Here is a 24,660-nt window from a genome sequence, read left to right as displayed (position 1 = left end):
ATGAACACTAAAAAGTCATTTGTCTCCAGAGTTTTCTAACAAAATCACTGAATAACGTAGCAAAGCTAGCCTAATTTGAAAGCTTGATCTCTTTTGTACATAAATCAGTTGATTTTTGGAAATACATATTGTGATTCCCTACTAGCACAGCAATCTTGATGCATGGAACCAGTACTGGGCATTTCAGGTGCAGAAACTACAAATCCAGACCAAGATTTTTTTCCACCAAGCAGATCAGTGCTCTGTGACTGTGACTCTTTATGTGCAACTGGTTGATAAATTGGTTGATATAAACAGAATCGTGGTCTGTAGTTGTAGTTTCTGGACCTGAAATGCCCAAAACTGCATAGTCAATGTTATGTGGGGATGCAACAGGTTTGAGTGACAGCTGTTTCATCCAATTGAAAAGCATCTAAGTATTTAGCCTATTGAGGGCTGTTTTGACTGATTGGGACTTAAGCATAATAGTGTTTTCAGCAGGAACGGGGGCCTATATCACAAAGCTGGATTTCTAGGTTAGCAAAAACAGGTAATATTTAGGGTAGTCTGAGCTAAATGTAAGTTAACGAAGATGAAGTCTTGCTTTGTGATACAGGTGTCAGGGGAAATGTTTGTGAGCCATAAGTTGTAATGTGTTTAGAAAAAGAAGATATCCCCGTCAATATTCCAAGTCACATTTTAGCTGTTTTGGATAGGTTTCGGATGGGTTTGGTGTAAACAGGGAGGCTAAGGTGTATTATCTTTTCATTCCTCAGTAAAACCTGTTAGATTCCATCAGATAACCTCAAATTTAGTCCACAACTACGCATGTAGTGTGGGAACCACATAAATAGGATTGGACTTCATTCACTGTGCAGTATTTGAGATATTCATAGAAAGTGCATTTTTGTATTTGTTCACTGTTTAAATATTCCACTGTCCCCAAATGATATAGAACTTATGCATTTGTGTGCTTTGAAATTGATCATCCTTGTCCATCTACTTCTTACTTTTTTAAGTTATAAAGTTGTGAATACAACCAAACTGGACCTATCCAACAGAAATAAACACAGGTTAAAAAAACTTCCTTTTCTCTAGAACGGACATGTAAAAAGAATCCATCCATCTTCCAAGCATTTATCAGGGAAAAGGAAGAACCCAATATTTTGTTAAAAAAGGCAGCACAAATAATGCTTAAGCTATTCAATAACTCAAGCTCACTTAAGAGCTTTGTGTATTTACATGCATTCAGCATGAATTGCATATTGCTTAAGTTTAGGAAAGTTACTCTTTTATAATGGAAAAACCATGATATTACTTATATAAATATGCCTTTGTGTACCTCATTTGTAGAGGTAAATGATTATTATCATTTGTTTTATTTGTAGGCATTTTAATAACTTTTATTTCATTATACTTTATGACCTACAAATACATTGCGTGCAGAAATCTCTTCACAGCAAAAAAAATAAATAAAAAAGATTATCACAGAATATTGTCAGATTTGGTGCCACGTCACTGTAGCTGGAGAACCCTGCAGACTTTGTTCTCCAATGATGGTGCCACCTGTGCATGACCCAGTAGCAGAGCAGAGGGTGCCCAGGGATTACGAAATCAGGCCTTGGTTTCCTAACAGGAGACTTATCATTGATGGCTTCAGGGGCTGGGCGAGGAGATGCCAATTGTATGAAAACATGGCTGTCTTTTAAATAATTGTCATTGCATTTTTCTCACTCACTCTGCACATCGCATATCTGATTGCCATTCCATCCATATACAGTTATACAGTGGGAGGAAATGACCCAAGACCACGATGTGACATACAGACAGCAGTGACAGGGGGAGAATTTTCATAGTCTGTCTTGCACTCCGGCAGAAATATTGATTATTGGTTTGTGATTCGCCATTGTCCAAACTGCAAGCATGTTAACTTTAAACCAATATAACCTTACACCATCTGGTACAAATATGACGTCAGTTTGTATTTGTTTTCATTTTACTATTTAATACTTAATTTTTATTCTCATGGGAGCGAATTAACTAAAAAGAAATCGGTCTATCATGTAACAATCACCAAAAATCTATAAAAAAAAATTTTTTAAAAATCATCGACGCATCAGTGCCTAGCTCAGATCTCGGCTATTTCAGAAGACAACTAGGTGCTGGAAGAGTAGCGGGGGTAAATAAGGCAATAAAACAGACCAATAAGTCCTAACTTGTAACTATGGTTGCGCAACAAATGTGCAGATAGTGTGATCTGCATACCAGGGGGATAGAAGAAAGCACACAGCGACAACGCGCCGGTTTATCCACACATTAGACAGATCAGTCGCAGCGCAGTTTCCGCGCAGTTACTAAGCTCGAAAATATGAATTCATAAGGAAGTTCACAAAAGTTCGTTTCAGTGATTAAAACACACAAATACGCGGTATATTTTTAAGACGAGCAATAAACGTATATTGTAAATATGAAAAGCATGCGCTGTAATCTTGCAACGCTCCGCTTTGCGTCAGATTGAACCCACGTGGTTTCCGAATTATTCGATCACGCTTAACGCTGGTCTGTTTGATTTTTCCATTTAGGACTGGGAAGGACCTATCTGGACGCTACGCTACGGGTGGAAAAACTTGCAGAGGACAACCTTGTTTAACGCATAAGGTGAGACATCGCTTACTTTCAGATATTTTTGCTGTTTGATTAGACTTTTCATCCTTGATTAACCGACGCTCTTGGTCGGTGTGTTTTTCTTTAGCCTGTTACAAGTCACTTGTACTTCACATGCCTGCGTATCAATGGCTTTCGCAGGTCGAAACAAACTCAAACTAATTGATTTTTCACTTTTAAATGTTACCAACCTGAAAATACTTCTGTTTTTATTTGAAAAGCGTTAAAGTACTAGTTTTCCTGTGTAAGATATTTTAATTTATCGAAAGTGTATCAATGCGTTTTTGTTACTTCATGTCATGTGACGTACCGCAGAAGCTTAATAGAGAACCATGTGCGGCTTGCAGCGTATTAACGTGCCTACCTTTAGTCCGGCCAGCCGCGGACCGCTGTTCAGATAAATATCCCTAACCCCCCATGTTCATGAAGCTGTGGTGAAATCGAGCTAAAGATCGTGTTCTTGACCTCCGATCGTGCATAGACACTCAGGTTGTGAGGTGCGAATGCAAGCCGACTTGCTGAGATCATGCATCTCGCATCTTTAAACCTGAATGCGTTCGCACTGAAGTGCAGATACTGGTAATGCTGCTTGATCAGCAGACTCTTCACTGTTTAAAGCATTAAAAACAACATCCAGTGAATTAATGGCCCATGCATGACCAATAAGACGGGTACTGTTCACCTAAGTGAAAATTATAATAATGCATTTGTCCTGTAAAATAAGTTTCAGAATGTAGCTTGGTAGTTTCACCTACCGTGTAGGAATTGTAGTCAGATCTATTGCTGTTCTTGTTTTAAAATGTGCAATCGCGCTGAAGGGCCAGCGGTTTATTGGATAGCTAGCTGCTGCTAAGTGACGTTTTTATTAGCGTTGGATTTAAGCTCCCGTCTGCATTAAAGGTCAGCGGTAACTCGCCGTGGACGTCTTAATAGAAACACGTTTTCCGCCGTGTCGTCTTAATAGGTCACTTTTGCATATGATATGTAAGCTTGTTTTTGCAGGATTATCACTCTGCTTTATTTGCTGCTGGGTAGATAAGCTTTGTCTGGGCTTTGCCTGCAAGTGTTAACGGTCTGTGGTGTGGATTGAGGCCCGCAGTTACCATGGCTGAACGCATCCTGGTGATCGGCAGTGGAGGCCGGGAACATGCCCTGGCCTGGAAGCTGGCGCAGTCCCCCCCACGTCCAGCAGGTGCTGGTGGCCCCAGGAAATGCCGGCACTGCGGACTGTGGGAAGGTGTCTAACTCTGGTGAGCGAAATAGACCACCAGCGCCATTAAAGCACCTTGTGTGCCCCATCATGTTTGGAAGTCCATGTGATATCTTGGTTGGCTTCAACTAGGCCTGTGTCGTGTCCAGATCTCATTCATTATCACTGGTGCATGGGCTTATTTAAATACCTTCTCTACATTTATATATATTTATTTATATGGAATTATGTATTTTTAATCACCTAAAGAAGCTGAGCTTAATTGGGATGGGAGTATAGTGGGTGTTTTTCCATTGGTGTATTCTGTGAATTGTTGAACAGTGTAATGGCTTTTGATTAATCATGTGACTTTCCTCTTTATTCAGAGGTGTCCATTAGCAACCATTCCATTCTGGCTCAGTACTGTAAGGACCACAATATTGGGCTGGTTGTGGTGGGCCCAGAAGTGCCCCTGGCTGCAGGTGAGAACCTTTCTCCAGGAGATGACAACCTGAATTTCCATCAGTCGGCGGTACCTTAATTGCTGTCATAACTAGGTTCAGTCTATAAATCAGGGCCATGAACTCCTCACCCCCCCCCCCTCCCCCTCCCCCCCCCCCCCCCCCCCGCAGTCTGGTAGGAGGTCTCGCAGCATCTCAACGCTGACTGTCAGATTCAGGAACAGCTTCTTTCTCCAGGCTATGCACATTTCCAACATCCATGTTACCCCTGACAGTCACAGCCACGGTACATGCATTTTATAGACGTGTTACTGCACTTTATCAGCCACTGACTGCCTGTCATCCAGTTTTGGACGGTCTTATATCTGCAGGCTCTGTATCTTCCTCTATCTTTAGACTTTCATACCTGAGGCTGCACTACTAAACGTCCCAAAGCTTCAGCTGCACATGGCCTGTATAGATCTTGAATCTTGGCTTTTCTTTCTAGCATTTAGCTGCCCCTTCTCCATCTTCTCCCTTCCATGCACCTCTTCCCAGGCATGGTAGATGACCTCACCGCCGCTGGTGTGTCCTGCTTTGGACCTTCAGCACGTGCAGCGCAGCTGGAGGCCAGCAAGAGCTTCTCCAAGAGCTTCATGGACCGCCACGGCATCCCCACAGCACGCTGGCGTTCCTTTACTGACCCACAGGAGGCCTGCAGCTTCATCCAGGGGTCAGTCCGGGAGGCTGGACTTGGGGACGTGGTCCAGGCAGGGAGGGGTGGCCCTGAGCTGGGTTGGCGAGACTTTTTTCTGGGAGTTGCCCTTGTCTGGTGTGGTACTGATGACCCCCGACCCCTCCATCCTGTTCTGATGTCTACCTAGGGCCGCGTTCCCGGCTTTGGTGGTGAAGGCAAGCGGCTTGGCAGCTGGGAAGGGTGTCATCGTGGCCCGAACTGAGGAGGAGTCCTGTCAGGCAGTCCAGGATATCATGAAGGTCGGCATCCTACGGTGCCAGCATCTTCATATGGGCTGCAGCACTACCAACCTCCTTTCTGTCTCCCCCGGAAAACTCAAGGCTTTGCCAATTCCATATGGCATTCAACCTTGACTGTCTCTCAGTGGTGAAAAGTTAGGAGAAAGTATGACCTGATGCAGCCTCTGTTCCTAGAACCTAGTAGTTTCCGTGGGGATATTTTTGTGTGGGAGTGATCAGTGTTTTTCATTGAATTTTTTTATTTTTTTTCCTGGGTACATTTAAGGACAAGACGTTTGGCTCGGCAGGGGAGACAGTGGTGGTCGAGGAGCTCCTTGAGGGAGAGGAGGTTTCGGTGAGTCTCTTCTCAGTTGTCGCAAGCGACACGCAATCTGGTCTATGGTACGTTTAATGAGTGCGTGAAATTGCTCTCCGTTTAATTATTTAACTGCTGTCCTCGGGTCGATGTTAAACGACGAAGGCAGACTTAAGCTGTACGTTCCTGTGTTGTTCTTTGAAGCTTCTGTCTGGTTTCCGGGGCAGAGCTCTCGTATTCGGCTACATTGAGCCTCAGTAGGGATCATTAAAAGCTTTGTGTCACTGTGAGTCTGTCACTGGTGTTACAGGCGGTGCCTGTTTAAATAAGTGTTTTATTTCATCATCTCCTTCCACTGTTTTTGTCAGTGTCTGTGTTTCAGCGACGGCTTCACTGTCGCCCCGATGCCTCCTGCGCAGGATCACAAGCGCCTCCTCGATGGGGACCAGGGGCCCAACACGGGGGGCATGGGGGCGTACTGCCCCACCCCACAGGTGACCGTACCCGCCAGGCTCCCTCCAGCTGGACGTACTGCCAGCTTGGAAACGAGTTAATTGGGCTGGGAATTTCACTGCTTTCTCTAAGGAACAAACTGCCTGTCAAGGTCCAGGAAAAAATGTATTCGGGTCTGTTCTGCTGATTAATCCAGGTTTCGGAGGAGATGCTCCAGCTGGTCAAGGAGAGCATCCTGCAGAAGACGATCGACGGCATGAGGGAAGAAGGCTGCCCATACGTGGGTGAGTGGGGGGGGGGGGTGACCCCATCTGTGGGCCGGTGAGGAACGCGTGCGTGACTGGACTCCATAATCCTCTCCAACACCCCTGCGTTGTCTTGGCCTCCTTTCAGGGGTCCTCTATGCAGGCCTGATGATCACCGAATTGGGGCCGAAGGTCTTGGAATTTAACTGCCGCTTCGGTGACCCCGAGTGTCAGGTGAGAGTGGAGGGGGGGCAGGTGGCCATTTGATTATTCTGGGAAGGTCGAGTGTCATTTCAATCTGCCTCTGGCCTGGCTTTCAAAATTGGAATGCTGTCTGAAAGTATTTTTATTTTCCCAACTGTGTAAAGAATGTGCGGTTGTTGTATTCTGGATGTAGCAAGATTAGGGCTTGATTATGATGTATTTGTGATGTGCGGGGGAGGGGTTGGATTGCAGCAGAAAAGCTTTGGGTTTTGTTGAGAATATTGGATCAAGTATTTTAGACTTGAATGTTTTTACTAAAGTTAAAAATTGTCGATCCCGGTGTGCGAATTGAAGTGGTACGTTCTGATGTTCTGGAAACATCCAACCACGTCACTGCTCAGGTCCTGATGCCACTGTTGAAGAGCGACCTGTTCGAGGTCCTTCAGAACACTCTACAGGGTAAGCTGGCCTCCAACCCCCCCGAATGGAAGGAGAAGAGCGCCGCCGTCACTGTGGTCATGGCGAGCGGCGGCTACCCCGGCGGGTACAAGAAAGGTGTCGAGATCACAGGTAACTCCAGGCCTCCAGGGGGCACCAGAGATCAATCACATCTCATGAAACGGTAATCAGGTTTCAGTATGGAGTCCTTGCCCTAAGGTGTTCGCATATACCTCAGTTTCTATGCCTGTGGTGTTTTTGTTATAGTCAGGAGGCAGGAAGTATTGCAGTGTAGTCATTGTGATTTTTTTGCCAGTTTGCTTATGAGTTAAGGTTTCCTTTTTGCGGTCCCCTTTATCCCCCACCCCAGGCCTGTCCCATGCACAGGAGCTCGGCCTGCAGGTCTTCCATGCAGGAACCACCCTGAAGGAGGGCCGGGTGGTGACCAGCGGCGGACGTGTGCTGACAGTCACCGCCATGCGGACAGACCTCCACAGCGCCCTCCAGCTGGCCAACCAGGGTGTGGCTGCTATAGGCTTCCCAGGGGCGGTATTCCGGCGGGACATCGGACACCGAGCCATCAGCTTTCTGAGCGGTACCAGGTGATTCCAGACCAGCTCACTCAGCCGTCCCGTTCCATCACCGCTGGCCCATAAACCAGTAATTCATAGGCTTTGCTTTCCATTATATCCCAGAATCTTCATATTTGGGTCTTAATGAACTGCTTAAATCTCCCATTGGCATGATGAGTCAGTATACCAAACTGACTTATTATAATATGCTTCGAGCTGATGGTTAACAGTAGGTTCATTAACACATCCTGGAATACCCCCAGGCCATAGTTATATTGACACTGCATGCGTGGCATCCAGTGAACGTTAGTCAGGGTGTATAAGGCTATAGTACAATTTGTACTCAGACAATGGATTTCAGTTAATGGGTCATAAAATGCTGCTGAACATTTTGTGATGCATATTCCTAACAATGAGTCCAAGAGAACTAAGGTTTGTGACAATACCTTGCCTCTGTCTTTGATGGAACTGACGACAAACACTGTTTCACGTCCTTGTTTTTACAATTTGTTTACCCTTTTAAGTCAAATTGGAGGCGTTTTTAAGTAAGTCTGAATTGCTAAGATACTGCCGAAATTGGATATGGGGGAGGATTTAAATGTGTTATTCTAGAATGATTAATTTGCTGTTTGGGGAAAAATCAAATGCATTTCCTCAAGGATATAACAGTATTGGGGTTTTTCTTTTGGGAGTGAGTCTGAATCTGGCCAATGATATATAATGTAGATCATTCCCAGAGGACCCCCACACCATTGATGCCTCTTTGTCTCCTGTGCACCACCCCCCCCCCCCCCCCCCCCCCCCCCCCCGCCGCTTTGTGCAGGAATCTGACGTACAGAGACAGTGGTGTAAATATTGCAGCTGGGAACAGGCTGGTGGACATGATCAAACCTCTGGCCAAAGCCACCTCTCGTGCAGGTATGTCCACTGGATTGACTCGGTAAGGAATGTAAATGAGTAAGAGGAATTACTCAACTAGGAGTGTGTGTGTGTGTGTGTGTGTGTGTGTTGGTATCCCTTCTCAGAAACCCCAGTTAAACATATTGGTGTATCATGAGCAAAACACCTGTCAGGGTTTATAAATTTAAATCATGTTGTTCTCTGATTATCCTGTAGGGTGTGCCGCTGAGCTTGGGGGCTTTGCCGGGCTCTTTGACCTGAAGGCCGCAGGGTTCTCTGATCCCATTCTGGTATCTGGAACAGACGGCGTGGGAACCAAGCTTAAGGTGCCTGTTGGCCAGTCTGCATTAGAACATGGAAGGGCTGTTACATCACATGGCCCATCCATGCTTTGGTAGCGCTCTCGCTAACTGCGGCTCTTTCCCTACTGCCCTCTTATTTTTCTAGATCGCTCAGGCCAGTAACAGTCACACTTCCCTGGGCCAGGACCTGGTGGCCATGTGTGTGAACGATGTGTTGGCCCAGGGGGCAGAGCCCCTCTTCTTCCTGGATTATTTCTCCTGCGGCCAGCTGGACGTGGATGTAGCTGCCTCTGTGATTGGTGGAATAGCGGAGGCGTGTCGCACAGCAGGCTGCGCATTGGTTGGTGAGGGTTCCAAACAAGTTCTAAATATCTCTCCTGACATTGCCATCACTCTGAGGATCCAGACTGGTTTCCTGTGTACCAGGATATTCCTAGGAAATGTTCTGGAGTGGGGAAAATGTCACCTGCTATGAAAAGTGTTTGTTGGTTTCATTGTGTGTGTGTATTTATATTACATTGTGGGAACCAAATATCCCCCCAATGTAATAACCTGATTTTTTGACATTGTGGGGACCCATTTTCTAGGCCCGCACAAAAGTGCAATCAAAAAAGTAAAAATGCCAAAAGTATTTTGTTTGGTTACTTATGGTTAAGGTTAGGACTGGGTAGGGGTTAAGGTTGTTGTGTTTGTGATAAGAGTTTTTCCCCTTAAACATGGATGGAGAGTCCCCACAAAGATAGAATTTCAAACCTGTGTGTGTGGTGTGTTCAGGGGGAGAGACGGCAGAGATGCCCGGTATGTACCAGCCCGGCGAGTATGACCTGGCAGGCTTCTGCGTGGGCGCCGTGGAGCGGGGCAGCCTCCTGCCCCGCCTGCGTGACATCGAGGAGGGGGACCAGCTCATCGGCATTGCCTCCTCTGGCCTGCACAGCAACGGCTTCAGTCTGGTGCGCAAGGTTCTGGAGCGGGCGGGCCTTCAGTACAGCTCCCCTGCACCCTTTGGACAGCCAGGACAGACGCTGGGTACACACCCTCTCGGGACACCAATGTGACTTGCATACAATGTTGGTCAGTAGCGGTCAAGCCCATGTGGCACCCTAGGCAACCATGACTGCCGGCAACCCCCCCCATCTAAGACAAAATGAAATCACCTAATAGCAAATTCACATGACTTTTAAAGTCATCAGATCACTGTACTGTTCACACTACACAACTTGTCTTGCAATCTCTAATTTACATTTACAAACACCTGGCAAGTGAACCCCTGTATACACAGGATTCCCAGGAAACGCCATTACATACGTCGAGTCTATCAAACCACAGATAACTTTAACCAGTTTTATTCAATACCTTTTTATTAAACACTAAGAACAGTTATTAAGCAAACTAAACCTTTTTAAACAGCTCTCCCCAGGTTCCCCAATGTCCTGCACTCTCATTGGCAGTCATGTTCAGGTCACAACAATTTTCACACTTTGTCATTTGGACCTACCGACTGGTCCAGATATTTCGCCTGCGAGATATCTGACTGGTGTCTGCGACACATTGGCAACCCTGTTGGGTGGCCTCCTTTGAATAATTCACAAATAGCACTTGAGCACTAATTTACTTGTGATCTGAGGCTTTTGTCAACGATTTACAAAGACTGTCGGCAAATGAAAAGTCTGGACTAAAATCGCGCCATGCGAACTTGGCATGGCTTGTGGCCGGGCACTGCTGTAGGTACCATTGGGATTGTCCTAAAAAACCAGGGAGTGCTGTGTAAGCCTCTGTGGCTAATGTCAGCCTGTAAACTCTTCAGCGAGATCCAGCTGGACTGGTGAAGAACATTTGCTAAATCCGTCTTGGTGGTAGGCGGGGTGTTGCTGACCCCAACGAAGATCTACAGCCGGCTGCTTCTGCCAGTGTTGCGTAGCAGCAGTGTGAAGGCCTATGCTCACATCACCGGTGGTGGCCTTCTGGAGAACATCCCCCGCGTGCTGCCCCCCGAGCTGGCCGTCGACCTTGGTAGGACCTGTTCCCGCCCCCCGCAAAAACTGGCCAGCTGCTACAATGATGGATCTCCAGCCTAAAAGACCTGGGGCTGATGTTATCTGTTGGGGCATCCTTGCAGATGCCTCTCTTTGGAACATCCCGCCGGTGTTCTCCTGGCTACAGCATGAGGGCGTCTTGTCGGAGGAGGAGATGAGTCGAACCTTCAACTGCGGTCTGGGGGCGGTGCTTGTTGTTGGCCAGCTGGAGGCCCAGCAGGTGCTGAGCCAGGTTCAAGCCCAGGAGCAGGCATGGATCGTGGGCTCGGTCACACTGCGACACCCAGGTGTTAACACTCTCTCTCTCACTGTACCCTTTAAATTGTATTTGGCATAGTCCCCGCAAAAGGCGTGTCAGAATTAGAATGTAGTGGCATGATGTGCAATGAAATGTACAATCAAGACAAAAGTACAAAAACAAATAGAATAAAAGAATACAATATTAGAAATAAAGATTTTCAAATGAGATGAAGGATACAAACAGCTTTGGGGTTTAGGATTTATGCCTCTGCATGCAGAATCGGACACTTAATTTTTCCTTAATTTCTTCCTGTTGATACAGTGCAATAGTCTGCTACTAAATGGGACACTAAATGACATAATTTTGACCTCATGTAAAGGGGCGGAGTCGGTGGTCATCCGGAACCTGCAGGACCGCCTCCAGGCAGGGATGAGCTCCCATCCCGTGGCCAGCTCACCACAGAACGGGATGACACCTGGAGGCGGGGGCCCACAGCAGAGGAAGACCAAAGTGGCGGTGCTCATCTCTGGAACAGGTGAGCAGCCGTCTGGGATATTCTAGAATGTTCTTAAAACGCGCACCTTTCACCAAGGATGAAGGAAGTCTCTTCTGTGAAACTGGGGAAAGCCATCTTGGATGTAACCTTTTCTTAAAGCAAGGACTCCGAAATGAAAATTACCTGTAGTTAGGGAACTGCTGTCAGTAATGTGTGATCACATGATGAATCCTCTATTTAACCTCTAATATTTAATGCAAATCTTAAATTGGCTGTAAAATCGGTGATATGTTGGTACTTAAAAAATGCTCGAGACCTCCGGGGGCCATGGACCAATGCCTGCTATAAAATAAACGGACTTAAACTTAAGTGCAGTACTCAGATCAGCATAACTGCGCTAAATGCTAGACCCTCCTTGCCCTGTCGGCTATACATGCCACTACAAAAGCGAAGGTCATATGTAATGCCAAACCCTTTCCTCTCAGGGACGAACCTGCAGGCCCTGATAGATCAGGTGAAGAAGCCGTCCAGCTCGGCCGAGATCGTAGTCGTCATCTCCAACCGGCCCGGCGTGCTGGGCCTGAAGAGGGCATCTCTGGCCGGCATCCGGACTCGGGTCAGCAGCACCCTCACTTCCCTGCCCTAACTTTGTCTGCCTCTTTCCGTGTGGGCCAAAAACCAAGCCCACGCTTCTTTCTGGCCTCTCTACCGAGCAGGTCGTGGACCACAAGCTGTATGGGAGCCGGGCAGAGTTTGATGGCACCATTGACCAGGTTCTGGAGGAGTTCGGCGTGGAGGTGGTGTGCCTGGCGGGCTTCATGAGGATCCTAACGGGACCCTTCGTCAGGAAGTGGCACGGTAACTTGTCAAAGGCAGTTTAAACATCCTGCTCATTTAGCCAATGGTCACTTCCTACCTAGACCAACGGTTTTCTAGCTAAGCTGGAAATAATATAAAGTATTTCTTACCACGACTCAACACTGAAGTATCTTTCTGGTCAAGCCCACATGCACCATCCCTGATTCCAGTTTAATCATCATGACGCCACCATCCTCCGTCACATTATAAGGTGCTGCTAGTGTTCTGATGTTACTGGAGATAAACTGACTCCCTCCCGCTCCACCCACCCGCTGCGTTTCAGGGAAGCTGCTGAACATCCACCCGTCCCTGCTGCCCTCTTTCAAGGGCGTCCATGCCCAGCGACAGGCACTGCAGGCGGGCGTGCGCCTCACTGGCTGCACAGTGCACTTTGTGGCGGTGAGTGCAGCTGCTCTGGCCGGTAAAACCATTCGGGGCCCGAAACACAAGTTTGTTAAAATGAAAGCTTAGGGCCATGAAAGGTTGGTCTGATTTACTTAGTGAAGGGGAAGTAATTACTTTTAGCTACTTCACGTTTGGAACTGAGTCACAATAAAGCCTTTACCTTTTGGGAGTTTAACTTACACAAAAATGTTCTGAGGACAGAATGAAAAATGACTGGTTCGGAGAGATAACCAATCAGATATTAGAGTCGGTGGGTTTAAGCAGCTAGAGGAGGCAGGACCATGACATTTGATTGGCTGGACCCACATCTACAATGTGAATGGTTCAGAGAAATAACCAGCCATTTTTCGTTCTGAAAGAACATTTTTGTGTAAGTAAAACTCCCCTCAGACTACTTACTAACACTTTTTTATCCAATATAAAGTTGGATCCATTGTAGATCCAACAAAACCCCTCAGGTACAAAGTCCAGATCCTAACTACCAGGTATTTCCTGCACAAAAGTGACACTTAACCCTGTTACACCCCCACCCCAACCTGCAGGAGGAGGTGGATGCCGGTGCCATCATCGCACAGGAGGCGGTGCCCATCTTAGTGAGTGATACCGAGGAGAGCCTATCAGAGCGTGTGAAGGAAGCAGAGCACCGTGTCTTCCCAGCAGCCCTTGAGCTGGTGGCTAGTGGCACCGTGAGACTGGGGGATGATGGCCGGATAACTTGGAGCACATCACCACAGGTGTAGGCCACCACGGCAGGACCAGCTGCCCATGTCCAGGACCACGATGTCCACTGGGCCCTCAGCACAGACAACTCCAGTAACCTAATTCCATGGTTCCTTCCTAGAACTGACATATTTCAGTAATGGGACATCAGGTGTTACCATGGTAACTGCCATTGCTTAATGTCCCATATGTTTACTGACTCCTGTATCTCTCAGGATGTGTGCAGACCTGCTTGATTCCAGATTCTCTTACATTCCAGTACATAGAACACCATGAGCATCTTAAATACGCAAAAGTACAATTTCTCTAATAAATGGATTCATGCAGAAGCTGTTCATGCTCCTTTTGCAATGCATGCAGTTTGTCCTCAGTCATTTATTCTCACGTTCATATTTTACAAAAACTCTTCACTGGAAGGTACAGTAATGTACACTGCTGTAACAGCAGACATTCGTTTTCATTGGTCACTAGAAGATGGCATCAGTACCACGGTTAGGGTGATCTTGCACGCCACACCTGACCCATTCTTCACTGTGGCCAAAGTGTTGGTTCTGTCCAGCTGGTCAGCCCACCATCAGAGTCTCCAGAACCGGCTCTGAACCTGCAATCAGCTTGGCACAGCCACAGGACGTTACGAGGTCCGGTCGGAGTCTGGAAGGGAGGTGGCTGAAGCCTCTGGCCGTGTCTGTGCCGCTGGTCACCGTTTGCAGAAGCGCAGTATGGAGAGGCTCTCCTGTCCAGCCTGGCGGGACAGGCACACCTCCCCCTGCAGCTCCATCTCTCCCAGCAGCCTCACGATCTCCGCTGGGGGGGGAGGGAGAGAGACCAGGTCACATGCACACAGTGTTACAAGGCCAGATCACAGTGAGGACCAGTAAACCAGCAGCAACACCCAGCCAAGAAACCAAGTCACTTTCACAGACGAAAGAAAACATTCTAGACTCCCAAACTCTCCCTTTATAACCCTCACCAGTTTAGAGCTTCTGATTTGTATCTCTGAACACTTTTCCACCGCACCAAGTACATTACTTATGGTACCCATTTCCATAGACTTCCAGTCGAGTACCAGTACCAAAAGAGCCACACCAGTTGAGGTACTTAAGGTACTTTGGTAGTTTTCTCTATATAGCATGCTGTCCTAGTGATGCGAATTCACTGTACGGAAACATTTGGGTATTTATAAAGCAAAACGGAGTTCATAAATTTGTCATAAGAGGAGTACTACATCTCTATAATAGGAATGATAATTAAAATTGCAAAACTAAGGTTTTTCTTCCTGCCAGAGTAAAAATGTTTTAGCGAAACTTCAACTCCCTGCTCTATAATGTACAGAACTGAAGGCAATTAAAAGCCTGACTAGCGATGTAAGAATTACATGTGCATAACATGTGTTGGTGTTAATATCGCACATCGTCCAGCCCTATAATATACTACAGCCATTTTTCAAATTCAGTACAAAATACCCGCCTCACATTGTGATGTCATTCAGTGCCGGTACCAGTGTTTTAACACCAGCGAAAAAGTAACATCTTGAAGTACTGTACTTTTGGTACTTTCTCAAAGTACCAGAAGTACGGTACCTGGTGCAGTGGAAAAGCACCCTATTACCACAGCTGGATATTTTACCAAAGCTAGTAAATGTTACCCAAGGGTCCAACATCAAGGGAACCTTACGTCATCTCAGCTGGGGTAAGAAGTTTGTCCAGAACCATCATCGCCTCATCCTGCTACTTCTATTATGTCCTTTATTACAGAAAACGACAGCTAGGGTGCTGTTGCTATTTTACCTCAATAATTAAACAGAACAGAATAAAATACTGATATGTTATTCACCCCCATGGGGAAACTGGGTAGCATTAACATATTCCATCTTGCTCTCCATGAGAGATGCAGACATATGTAGAGGTGAGAGCAAGTTTTTGGGTTCAGAGGGGAGGATCAGCCGACACCCAACACCCACACACAGGAACAATTGGGGGTTAAGGGTCTTGCTCAGGGGCCCAAGAGCAGCACCCGTTCGCTGGCCACAGGATCTGAACCGATGACCTTCTGATCGCAGCCACGAGCCTTCAGCGAGTCACACACCACACAAGCACTGATACAACTTGATATCAATCTAGATAAATTAAGCAACCAAGCTGAAGACACTAATCTGATGTAGAGAAGGTAAAGATCTTGCTAAACGCAAACCAAACAAAGCGGAGACTTTCCATTTTATTATGTGCAAAGTAACATGCATGAAATCCAAGGAGTGCTTTAGAAAGCAAGATTCAACCTCTGCAGGTCCTCGAGTCAGAGTATGGCTCAGAAACACCTCACCTGGCTTGTTCTCTGCCACAGTCACCAGGTAGAACAGCCCCAGACTAGACAGCAGCTGTGGAACCAGGGGGAAAAACCTGTCCATGACCTCTCGACCCCGCATCCCGCCGGCCCAGGCAGCCTCAATGCCGCGGCCGCCAACCTGGGGACGCAGTAGCCGTTAGCGCCTGCCCTGCCACAACGCTGCCAGTCTCAGATACAGCCCAATCAGACATCAGCACACAACTGATCACATGACAAACATCAGCTGTAAACGAATAAAAATATCTGTCTTTGAAATATAGTCATCTTCATATAGAATCAAATATATTTATTGAATAGTCCTGTTCATTCAGTTTCACTGTGCATTTTTGCAACTATATTTTATGGTCTCGGATCTGGTCTCAATATGTCATGTTTACATTTTCATATTCTATCTATTGCTGTTTTTTGCACTGCAACCAAAAGAACTGACATTTCATCTATGACGCATGGATCATACAGTTGAAGATGACAATAAAGACACTTTGAACCACTGGTTAAAAAGAGTGACCAACATGACAGCAGTTGGCACCACACTCTGGTGATGGAGAAGTGAATCCTGCACGGCATATTTTGGCCATTTACCTCCTCTGGAGGGGTGACGACATACGGCGGATTGAAGAGCAGGATGTCCACCTTCCCACAGAGCCTCGGCAGGAGGGTGTCCACCTGTCACATACAAAGGGAGGGGGTGACACAGGAGCGACGCACAACTCAGCGGGAGCCCACTAGGGGGCGTGATTGAACCACTGGCTGTGAAGGAGATATTATGAGCTGCGTCGCTAACCAGGTCAGTGACAATGGGCTGAAGGTGGCAGCCATTACAGCGCGACGTCTCCATGGTGCACTGAGCTGCAGCCGGGTTCACGTCTGTACAGCTGGGGGACGAGGGAGACGTCTCAGATATCACTCACAAGTGCATCATATACATTTTTAAAAAAAATCACATTGTACATCCTTAAAAAAATTCTAGGATTTTTAAAGGCGAGGGGAATAAGAGGGGCTACAATTTATATAAAGGAAACCTGATCATTAGCCAATGACATCAGAGGTGTCCCAATCCCATATTCAGGTCGGTATCAGCAAAGATCCAGACCTATTAGACGGATCGAGTATTGGCTATATGTTATCGATCAAATTTCGATACTTACTTAAGTAGTTTTCGGCAGTCTGTAAAAATATAGCTTCTACTTCTTGTTAAATTGATTTGTACAATCAATCGCACAAAATCCCATTTTAGACTTGTATTTTTTTTGCGGCATTCAGTGCTAGCGCTGGCAATCATTCGGTGTGATCGCACTGACTTCGGCTGCTGTGACATCATGTGCATATTCTTTGCGATAGGAGGAACGTAATAAGTAATTTATGCTTTTAACAACAATGCGCAATCTTGTATAAACAGTTTTGAGAGGTGCAAGTATCATTTAGTGGAAAATCTCACGCAATTGTGCGAGACAACGCGAGTAATATGGAAAACACAACGGAAGATTTGAGGGTCGCTAGCTTGGGCCGTTCTGTGCATTCGCTGCAGCTTGTGATACACAAGAGGCTGCTATCGTGACAAAGTGTAAGTGACGCTGTTGCCAGTGGGAGAAAAATTGTGGTCCTTTTTAACTTGCAAATACGTGCTTGGAAGATATTCAGACTGAACTGCAAATACCTCCAAAACACCTAAAGCATAATGTACAAATGAGGTGGAGAAGTACATTATGTATGTGTCTAGTAGCCTAATTAAAGATATTTTGGCATACATTTTGTATTTACTAGATTTAAAAATTATATAGAAATTATATAAAAATTATATGATTTCTCTGCCGTAATTTGTATATTAATCCTGAAACGTTATATCACCTTGGAATTATGTGGAACATTCTGGAAAAGGTACTGTGTGGATTTCCTGGTAATACTCATTTAGTAACGTTTCCGTTCCTCCTCTGCTGAGGAGTAGCAAACAGGACTGGTTCAGCTTCAAGATCAAGTGCTGAACTTAGATCCAGAACCAATGCAGGGATGACAGACCCTCCTTTTGACCCTAAACTGAGCAGCCCCAGGACTCACAGATAGGCAGCATCAGGCCCCGTCACAGCAGCTAGGAAGGCGGAGACCACCCCAGAACCGCTGCCCACCTCCAGACACAGGGCCGGCCTGCAGGGGAGGGACAGCTCCAGTAAGACGGGGGTCTTCATGCCCAAATTCTACCTCAGCACTACGGATAGCAGGAACACTGCAGCGTAAAAATACAGGATGTTGAGAACCTTGTCTTCCCTTCTAAGGGTATGGGGTTCTTCCATAGACCAACATTATCAATCATTGATAAAAGTAGCATATATGGATTCTCAAGTCAAAGAATTATTATTGTCATCTTCAGCTGTGTGATGCATGAGTCAAACACTGAGAGGAAATATCGATCCTTTGGTTATACTGAAAAAGAAAAAGTAATATAAAGAATACCGATGCTTCACGACTTAGGAGGGAGTTTCGTTTCAATGAACCCATCATAAGTTGAAAAAAAAAGACTCACTAAATTGTCTGGTAAATAATCACAGTAACCGACTAAATACAACATGTCTTTGCACACTGTGTGAGATGTTTATGCTAGTGGTCTCTACAGAGCCTTGAAGCATGGCTGGGTGGATTCTGCCATCACTTGCCATTAGTAGAAAGTATCACACGGCATATCGCTAGCCAGGGAAAAGATCAAAATTCAAAATCTGTTGACTACTGAATGTGCATCGCCATTGTAAAGTCAGAAACTGAACCACCATGAAGTATGGAGTGTCTCTATAAATACGTACCTGAACATGACATTAAGCCAAGAGCATAAGACAAAAGAATAACAGATAAACACCTGATCTGCTGGGTTATGGGATAAACAAGAAAGTGCAATAAATATCATGTATTATCATTCTTATGATGTCATAAAACCCAGCAGTTCCGCTGACTGACTGACCTGACCCTCCGAATCCTATCTGCATCCCTCTCCAGAGCATCCATCAAGAGAAAGGAGTCCTCAGCAGGCTCATAAACGTCGGAAAAAGGGCCACGCCCCACGTGCGAGTACTCGGGGGTGGGAATCATCCTTCCCGAGTGCAAACTCTGCTGGCTTCTTCAAATCAGGAAGGCCTGGTGCCATCCGTTCCTCCAATCCAGAACTACTGAAGAAAAAAAAATCATTTACTACAAATGTCGATGCATACAGACAAACTGGCCTGTTAAACTGACTTTTGCTCACACTTCCACACGTTTCCAGCGTTAAGAGCACGGGAACAATTCTACAGGAACAACTTAATCAAAAGTCACAATAGCAACTACTTTCCCAGGGACTTCAGCTGCATCCTACCAGTGGAACCCCCGGGCCCCGTTTCAGATCAGCCCTGGTTCGTCTGCGTCGTGCTTCCATGAAAATAAAAACGTCTTTTTAATAACGCTCCAGCTCACGCTTACAAACTTAACGGTCATAATGTATTTTTAAATTTTAATATATGAACAGAATCGATTATAATTAATTACCAACAAAAAATAATTAGCGTTTTTCGTAAAATCCGTTCCCAAAAAATAAGAAAAATTGCAGCAACACAATAAGACCGCCAGGGAGATTAATCGGATCTGCGGCGGGGACTTGCAGCAGTATAATAAAGGCTGTAAATAAGCTGGGGTGTGTGGTTACCAGTGTCTCGTTAAATCATGCCGGTCTGCACGAAAGCGCAGTAAAACGTGTGCAGGCGCGACATGATGACAGCGTCTCGCAAATGGTAATATTGAACTAAACCGCCGTGACTGACCAACAACAAATGCAAAACATCCATCTGACTACGTGCTTGTGGTAATGATACTGCTGTACCCACCGTGTTTGGTAACTCAAGATGCTTCTAATTCAATGCCACAGCTTTTATCTCGCCTTTCTAAGAGCGAAAACAGAACATCACTCTTCCGATATACCCCCATTCGAAGTACACAAGGAACATGTGCAGCTTCTGGTCTATATCCGCTTCCTTCTTTACGAGTGTATTATGGGAGCTGTAGTTCTTCCTCATTAATCCATCTAATGTCTTACATTGCTTATCATGCCATGTTCAAAAACTGCCAGAACAAGAACAGGACTAGAACCCTGCAACCGAAAATATTGTGGATAGAAGATTATCCAGAAGCCTTAACTCTGTCAAGGAGATGAGCATCTCACCACTGCAACAAAAGACAAAATAACATTTTTTTGGACCAAACAAAGAAATATGGATGGGAGTGAAAGGAATCGGAATGATATGAATGGAAGTGATATAGATGGGACTGAGACTGACGTGAGTGCTATTGATGGGAGTGAAAGGGATGGGAGTGATGTTGATGGGAGTGATGTTGATGGGGGTGATGTTGATGAGAGTTATATGGATGGGTGTGATATTGAAGGGAATTATATGGATGGGAGTGATATTGATGGGTGTGATATGGATTGGAGTTATATGGATGGGAGTGATATGGATGGGTGTGATTTTAATGGAAGTTATATTGATGGGAGTTATATGGATGGGTGTGATATTGATGGGAGTGATATGGATGGGAGTGATATGGATGGGAGTGATATGGATGGGAGTGATATGGATGGGAGTGATATGGATGGGAGTGATATGGATGGGAGTGATATGGATGGGAGTGATATTGATGGGAGTGATATGGATGGGAGTGATATGGATGGGAGTGGGCTCGGTGCATCTTCTCTTGACCATGATAATGAGCTCTTTGGTCTTGTCCATGTCAGCTGCTGTATTGTTCTCTCTACCCAAAACCCAAAACAGGAGGTCCCGAGGGCATTGGTCTCCCCTCTGAATCACTATCCCCTCCAGAATACTCTCTCTCATTAATATAATATCAACATACAGTGAGGGAAATAATTATAGACCCATTTATATATAAAAAAAAGAGAAATCTGTAATTTCACTGGTAGGTTTATTTTAACACCAGAAGACAGATTTTCAGCAAAGCAAACAAGAAAAAAATCATTATGTAACTGGTACAAATCAATTTATTGTTTATCTAGGGAAATAATTATTTGATCCCCTACAAGCCAGCAAGAAATTAGGTCAAGTACATGTCCACGAACACAACACAAGTAGTACTTAATTAAGTATTAACAGATACCAAGCCATCATTGTCATTTAATAGCATCACTTTGTTAAACAGTATTCTTGGGTCAATAACCTATCTACATATTCAACCTTATCACCATGAGAAATAACAAAGAGCTAAGACAAGATTGTTGACCTTCACAAAGGTGGAATGGGCTACATGACCATCAGCAAGCAGCTTGGTGAGAAAGAGACAACTGTTGTTGCAATTATTCACAAATGGAAGAAAGACAAAAAAAACTGTCAATTACCTGCGGTCTGGGGCCCCAAGGAAGATCTCATCTCATGTGGCATCAATGATCTTAAGAACGGTGAGGATAAACCACAGAACATAAGAACATAAGAACATAAGAACTATACAAACGAGAGGAGGCCATTCGGCCCATCAAGCTCGCTTGGGGAGAACTAAACTAATAGCTCAGAGTCGTTAAAATCTTATCTAGCTCTGATTTAAAGGAACCCAAGGATTCAGCTTGCACTACATTATCAGGAAGGCTATTCCATACTCTGACTACACGCTGTGTAAAGAAGTGCTTCCTTAAATCCAGCTTGAAATGTTCTCCCGCTAATTTCCACCTATGGCCACGAGTTCGTGTATTTAAACTAATGCTGAAGTAACTATTTGGTTGAACAGCATCCAAACCTGTTAGAATCTTATATACCTGGATCATGTCCCCCCTCAGTCTCCTTTGCTTGAGACTGAACAGATTTAGCTCAAGTAACCGTTCCTCGTATGACATTCCTCTAAGACCAGGAATCATTTTTGTGGCCCTACGCTGCACCTTTTCTAAGGCCACAATGTCCTTTTTAAGATATGGTGACCAAACCTGCACACAATATTCTAGGTGAGGTCTCACCAAGGAATTGTATAATCTTAGCATTACCTCCCTTGACTTAAACTCCACACACCTGGAGATATACCCCAACATCCTATTGGCCTTTTTTATTGCTTCCCCACACTGGCGAGAATGGGACATGGAAGCATCAACATACACACCAAGGTCTTTCTCATGATCAGCTACCTTTATTTCAGTGACACCCATGAAATACCTGTACTTTATATTTCTGCTCCCTAGATGGAGTACCTTACATTTATCGACGTTAAATTTCATCTGCCAGGTATCGGCCCAGTCACTAATTAAATCAAGATCCCGCTGTAGCTGCTGAGCCACTAATTCAGTATCTGCTACACCACCCACCTTGGTGTCATCTGCAATTTCACCAGTTTACTGTATATATTGGTATCCATATCATTTATGTAAATTAGGAACAATAGTGGTCCTAAAATCGAACCCTGCGGTACCCCACTATGAACGCAAGCCCACTGTGACATTGTGCCTCTTATAACTACTCGCTGTTTCCTATCTGTTAACTAGTTATCAATCCAGGTCGCTACGGTACCTAAAATACCTGTCGCTTTGAGTTTAAGTAGGAGCCTCTTGTGGGGGACAACATCAAAAGCCTTTTGGAAATCTAAGTAGATGACATCATAGGCCTTCTTATCATCAACTTCCTGAGTAGCTTCCTCAAAAAACTCCAACAGATTTGTTAAACAGGATCTACCTCTCCTAAATCCATACTGGCTATCCCGCAAAATGTTATTGGAGTCCAGGTAATCTACCATTTTCTCTTTGATTATAGCCTCCATAACTTTACCAGTTATACAAGTTAGACTGATTGGCCTATAGTTAGACAAATTACTTCTATCCCCTTTTTTGAAAATGGGCGTTATGAAGGCGTGCTTCCAATCAGAAGGTACCACACCTTCAGATAAGGATTTTTGAAACAGTAAAGTTAAGGGTCGGCAAATAATATCCCTCATCTCTTTTAACACTATAGGTAAGATGCCATCAGGACCCTGTGATTTATTTATTTTGAGCTTAGCTAGGCTTTGCAAAACATATGCTTCAGTTATATATATATTAGCTATAGACAATGCTGGATAGGTAATAACTGGTAAATTACTAAGGTCCTCAACAGTGAATACCCGTGCAAAACTATCATTGAACTCATTTACTATATCAATGTCGTTTACTATTATAAGACCCTTACTATCCTGCAGATTAGTAATTTCAGGTTTTAGAGCTCTTTTAGAGTTAAAATACTGGAAGAAACTTTTAACGTCATCCTTAGCTTCCAATGCAACCATCCTTTCGACATTTCTTTTAGCTCGTCTAATATCATTTTTTAACTCAGCCTGTAGACTTAGATATTCCTGCTTAATTCTGTCATCGTCAGTTATTTTCCATTGCTGGAACAAAGCCCTTTTCCTCCTTACTTTATGCTTTATTTCCCTAGTAAACCACCTAGGTTGCAATTTCCTAGATTTATTCTTGCTGGAAACAGGTATGAAGTCCTCTTGCACTTGCAATAATGTGCTTTTAAAAAATTCCCAGGCCTCTTCAACAGTTTTGTTATTTAACTCCATCCAGTTCACAGTTTCTAGTTTTAGTCTCATACACTTAAAGTCAGCCTTCCTAACATTATATATTTTTGATTTGGACTTAGCTCTTCGAACACTAAACTTAACCTCAAATTTGACCATGTTATGATCGCTACTGTCAAGTGGTTCTAAAACATTTTCTGAAGAGAACTACACAGGAGGAGCTTCCTAATGATCTCAAAGCAGCAGGGACCACAGTCACCATGAAAACCATCGGTAACACATCCTGCTGTTACGGTTTGACATCCTGCAGTGCTTGCTAAGTACCCCTGCTCAAGAGGGCCCATGTTCAGGCCCTTCGGAAGTATGCCAGTGGACACCTGAATAATAATGTGGCTGCACCACATCGAAGGAGAGATGGACGGGGCAATGTATTGTAGAATCTTGGATGAGAACCTCCTTCAGCCACCCCTTTAGCTGTTGGGTCTTCCAGCAAGACCACGACCCAAGGCATACGGCTAAGGCTACAAAGAGTGATTCAAGAAGAAGCACATTCAGGTCATGGGGTGCCCTAGCCAGTCTCCGGACCTTAATCCCATAGAAAACCTATGGAGGGAACTCAAGCTTCATGGATCCAAGTGACAGCCTAAAAACCATAAAGATCTGGAGGAGGTCTGCAAAGAGGAGTGTATGAAAAATGCTGCTGATCTGCATGCAATCCTAGTGACCAACTACAGGAAAGGTCTGACAGCTGTGCTCGCAAACAATGGTTATTCCACTAAATACTAAAACATGTGTTCCAAGGGATTAAATACTTATTTCCTGAGATGAATGACAAATTGATCTGTAACTGATGCATAATGATATTGTTTTGTTGATAATCTATCTTTTGCTGATATAAACATACCAGTGAAATTATTGACTTCTCGTTTATTTATTAATGTAATAAAATTTCAGCAAGGGGTCAAATAATTATTTCCCTCACTGTACATCTGAAACAGGGCTCTATTGTTTTTAGTTCTTTCACATTTGCTGGAGTTCTACAGATAATTAAAGGTACATTACAGGGATGGGGACAAGTCATTCCTCGGCGAGTCAGAGTCAATTCTCGAGTCAAAACATTGCAAATCTGGGTCAAGCCTTAAGTCACTTACCCTCAAGTCCAAGTCTTTCCATCAGTTTTCTGAGTTGAGTCACAAGTCAGGGACTCGAGTCCCCACTACTGGTACATAAAGGTAAATAAAGGAGTGACTTTAAAGTAGCGTTTTCCCCAGTAGCTGTTATGTTGTCTCCTACACATTCCCCTTTTAGTGGTGTCTGCGTTATTGTTCACAATGCTGTTTAATTCGTGTGCAGCCAGTAATGGTTCCTGCCGCGACACCGAGGGCAG

At 44.9% G+C, this 24,660-nt stretch overlaps 2 protein-coding genes across 4 annotated transcripts; one reads left to right on the top strand and one right to left on the bottom strand.

Annotated features, from left to right (window-relative positions):
- Positions 1 to 2,332: 2,332 nt before the first annotated feature.
- Positions 2,333 to 13,785, top strand: gart (phosphoribosylglycinamide formyltransferase). Its single transcript, XM_049017587.1, is given in 24 exon segments — positions 2,333 to 2,407; positions 2,562 to 2,637; positions 3,743 to 3,819; positions 3,821 to 3,893; positions 4,219 to 4,314; positions 4,831 to 5,005; positions 5,157 to 5,268; positions 5,534 to 5,602; positions 5,932 to 6,057; positions 6,213 to 6,300; positions 6,410 to 6,495; positions 6,867 to 7,035; positions 7,274 to 7,505; positions 8,299 to 8,393; positions 8,592 to 8,701; positions 8,823 to 9,021; positions 9,452 to 9,703; positions 10,535 to 10,687; positions 10,794 to 10,997; positions 11,331 to 11,486; positions 11,933 to 12,063; positions 12,164 to 12,305; positions 12,589 to 12,704; positions 13,253 to 13,785. Coding segments are annotated over 22 exon segments (3,054 nt in total). The 5' UTR covers positions 2,333 to 2,407; positions 2,562 to 2,637; positions 3,743 to 3,747; the 3' UTR covers positions 13,451 to 13,785.
- Positions 13,533 to 24,441, bottom strand: n6amt1 (N-6 adenine-specific DNA methyltransferase 1). Of its 3 annotated transcripts, none has more exons than XM_049017612.1 (7): positions 24,425 to 24,441; positions 18,721 to 18,925; positions 17,829 to 17,915; positions 16,558 to 16,648; positions 16,356 to 16,439; positions 15,750 to 15,891; positions 13,533 to 14,234 (listed from the first exon to the last, which is right to left on the bottom strand). In XM_049017612.1, exons 2-7 carry the CDS (start codon positions 18,846 to 18,848, stop codon positions 14,128 to 14,130), a joined length of 639 nt encoding a protein of 212 aa, XP_048873569.1. In that variant the 5' UTR covers positions 18,849 to 18,925; positions 24,425 to 24,441; the 3' UTR covers positions 13,533 to 14,127. The 3 variants fall into 3 exon arrangements, with proteins under 3 accessions (XP_048873569.1, XP_048873561.1, XP_048873553.1); XM_049017604.1 differs by lacking the exon at positions 24,425 to 24,441 and adding an exon at positions 19,616 to 19,754 and having other exon boundaries at positions 18,721 to 18,922; XM_049017596.1 differs by lacking the exon at positions 24,425 to 24,441 and adding an exon at positions 19,616 to 19,743.
- Between the last annotated feature and the right edge of the window lie 219 nt (positions 24,442 to 24,660).

The sequence above is a fragment of the Brienomyrus brachyistius genome, chromosome 1 (genome assembly GCF_023856365.1).
Source record: "Brienomyrus brachyistius isolate T26 chromosome 1, BBRACH_0.4, whole genome shotgun sequence".
Taxonomy (NCBI): domain Eukaryota; kingdom Metazoa; phylum Chordata; class Actinopteri; order Osteoglossiformes; family Mormyridae; genus Brienomyrus; species Brienomyrus brachyistius.
This window is presented reverse-complemented; position numbering and strand designations above follow the sequence as displayed.

Excerpts from the sequence above, each read along its gene's own strand:
- n6amt1 (XM_049017612.1), bottom strand. The coding sequence starts at position 18,848 with ATGATTCCCACCCCCGAGTACTCGCACGTGGGGCGTGGCCCTTTTTCC. Across the intron at positions 17,916-18,720 it reads GATAGGATTCGGAGGGTCAG|GCCGGCCCTGTGTCTGGAGG; the intron begins GTCAGTCAGTCA and ends CCTCCCCTGCAG. Across the intron at positions 16,440-16,557 it reads AGCCCATTGTCACTGACCTG|GTGGACACCCTCCTGCCGAG; the intron begins GTTAGCGACGCA and ends TGTATGTGACAG.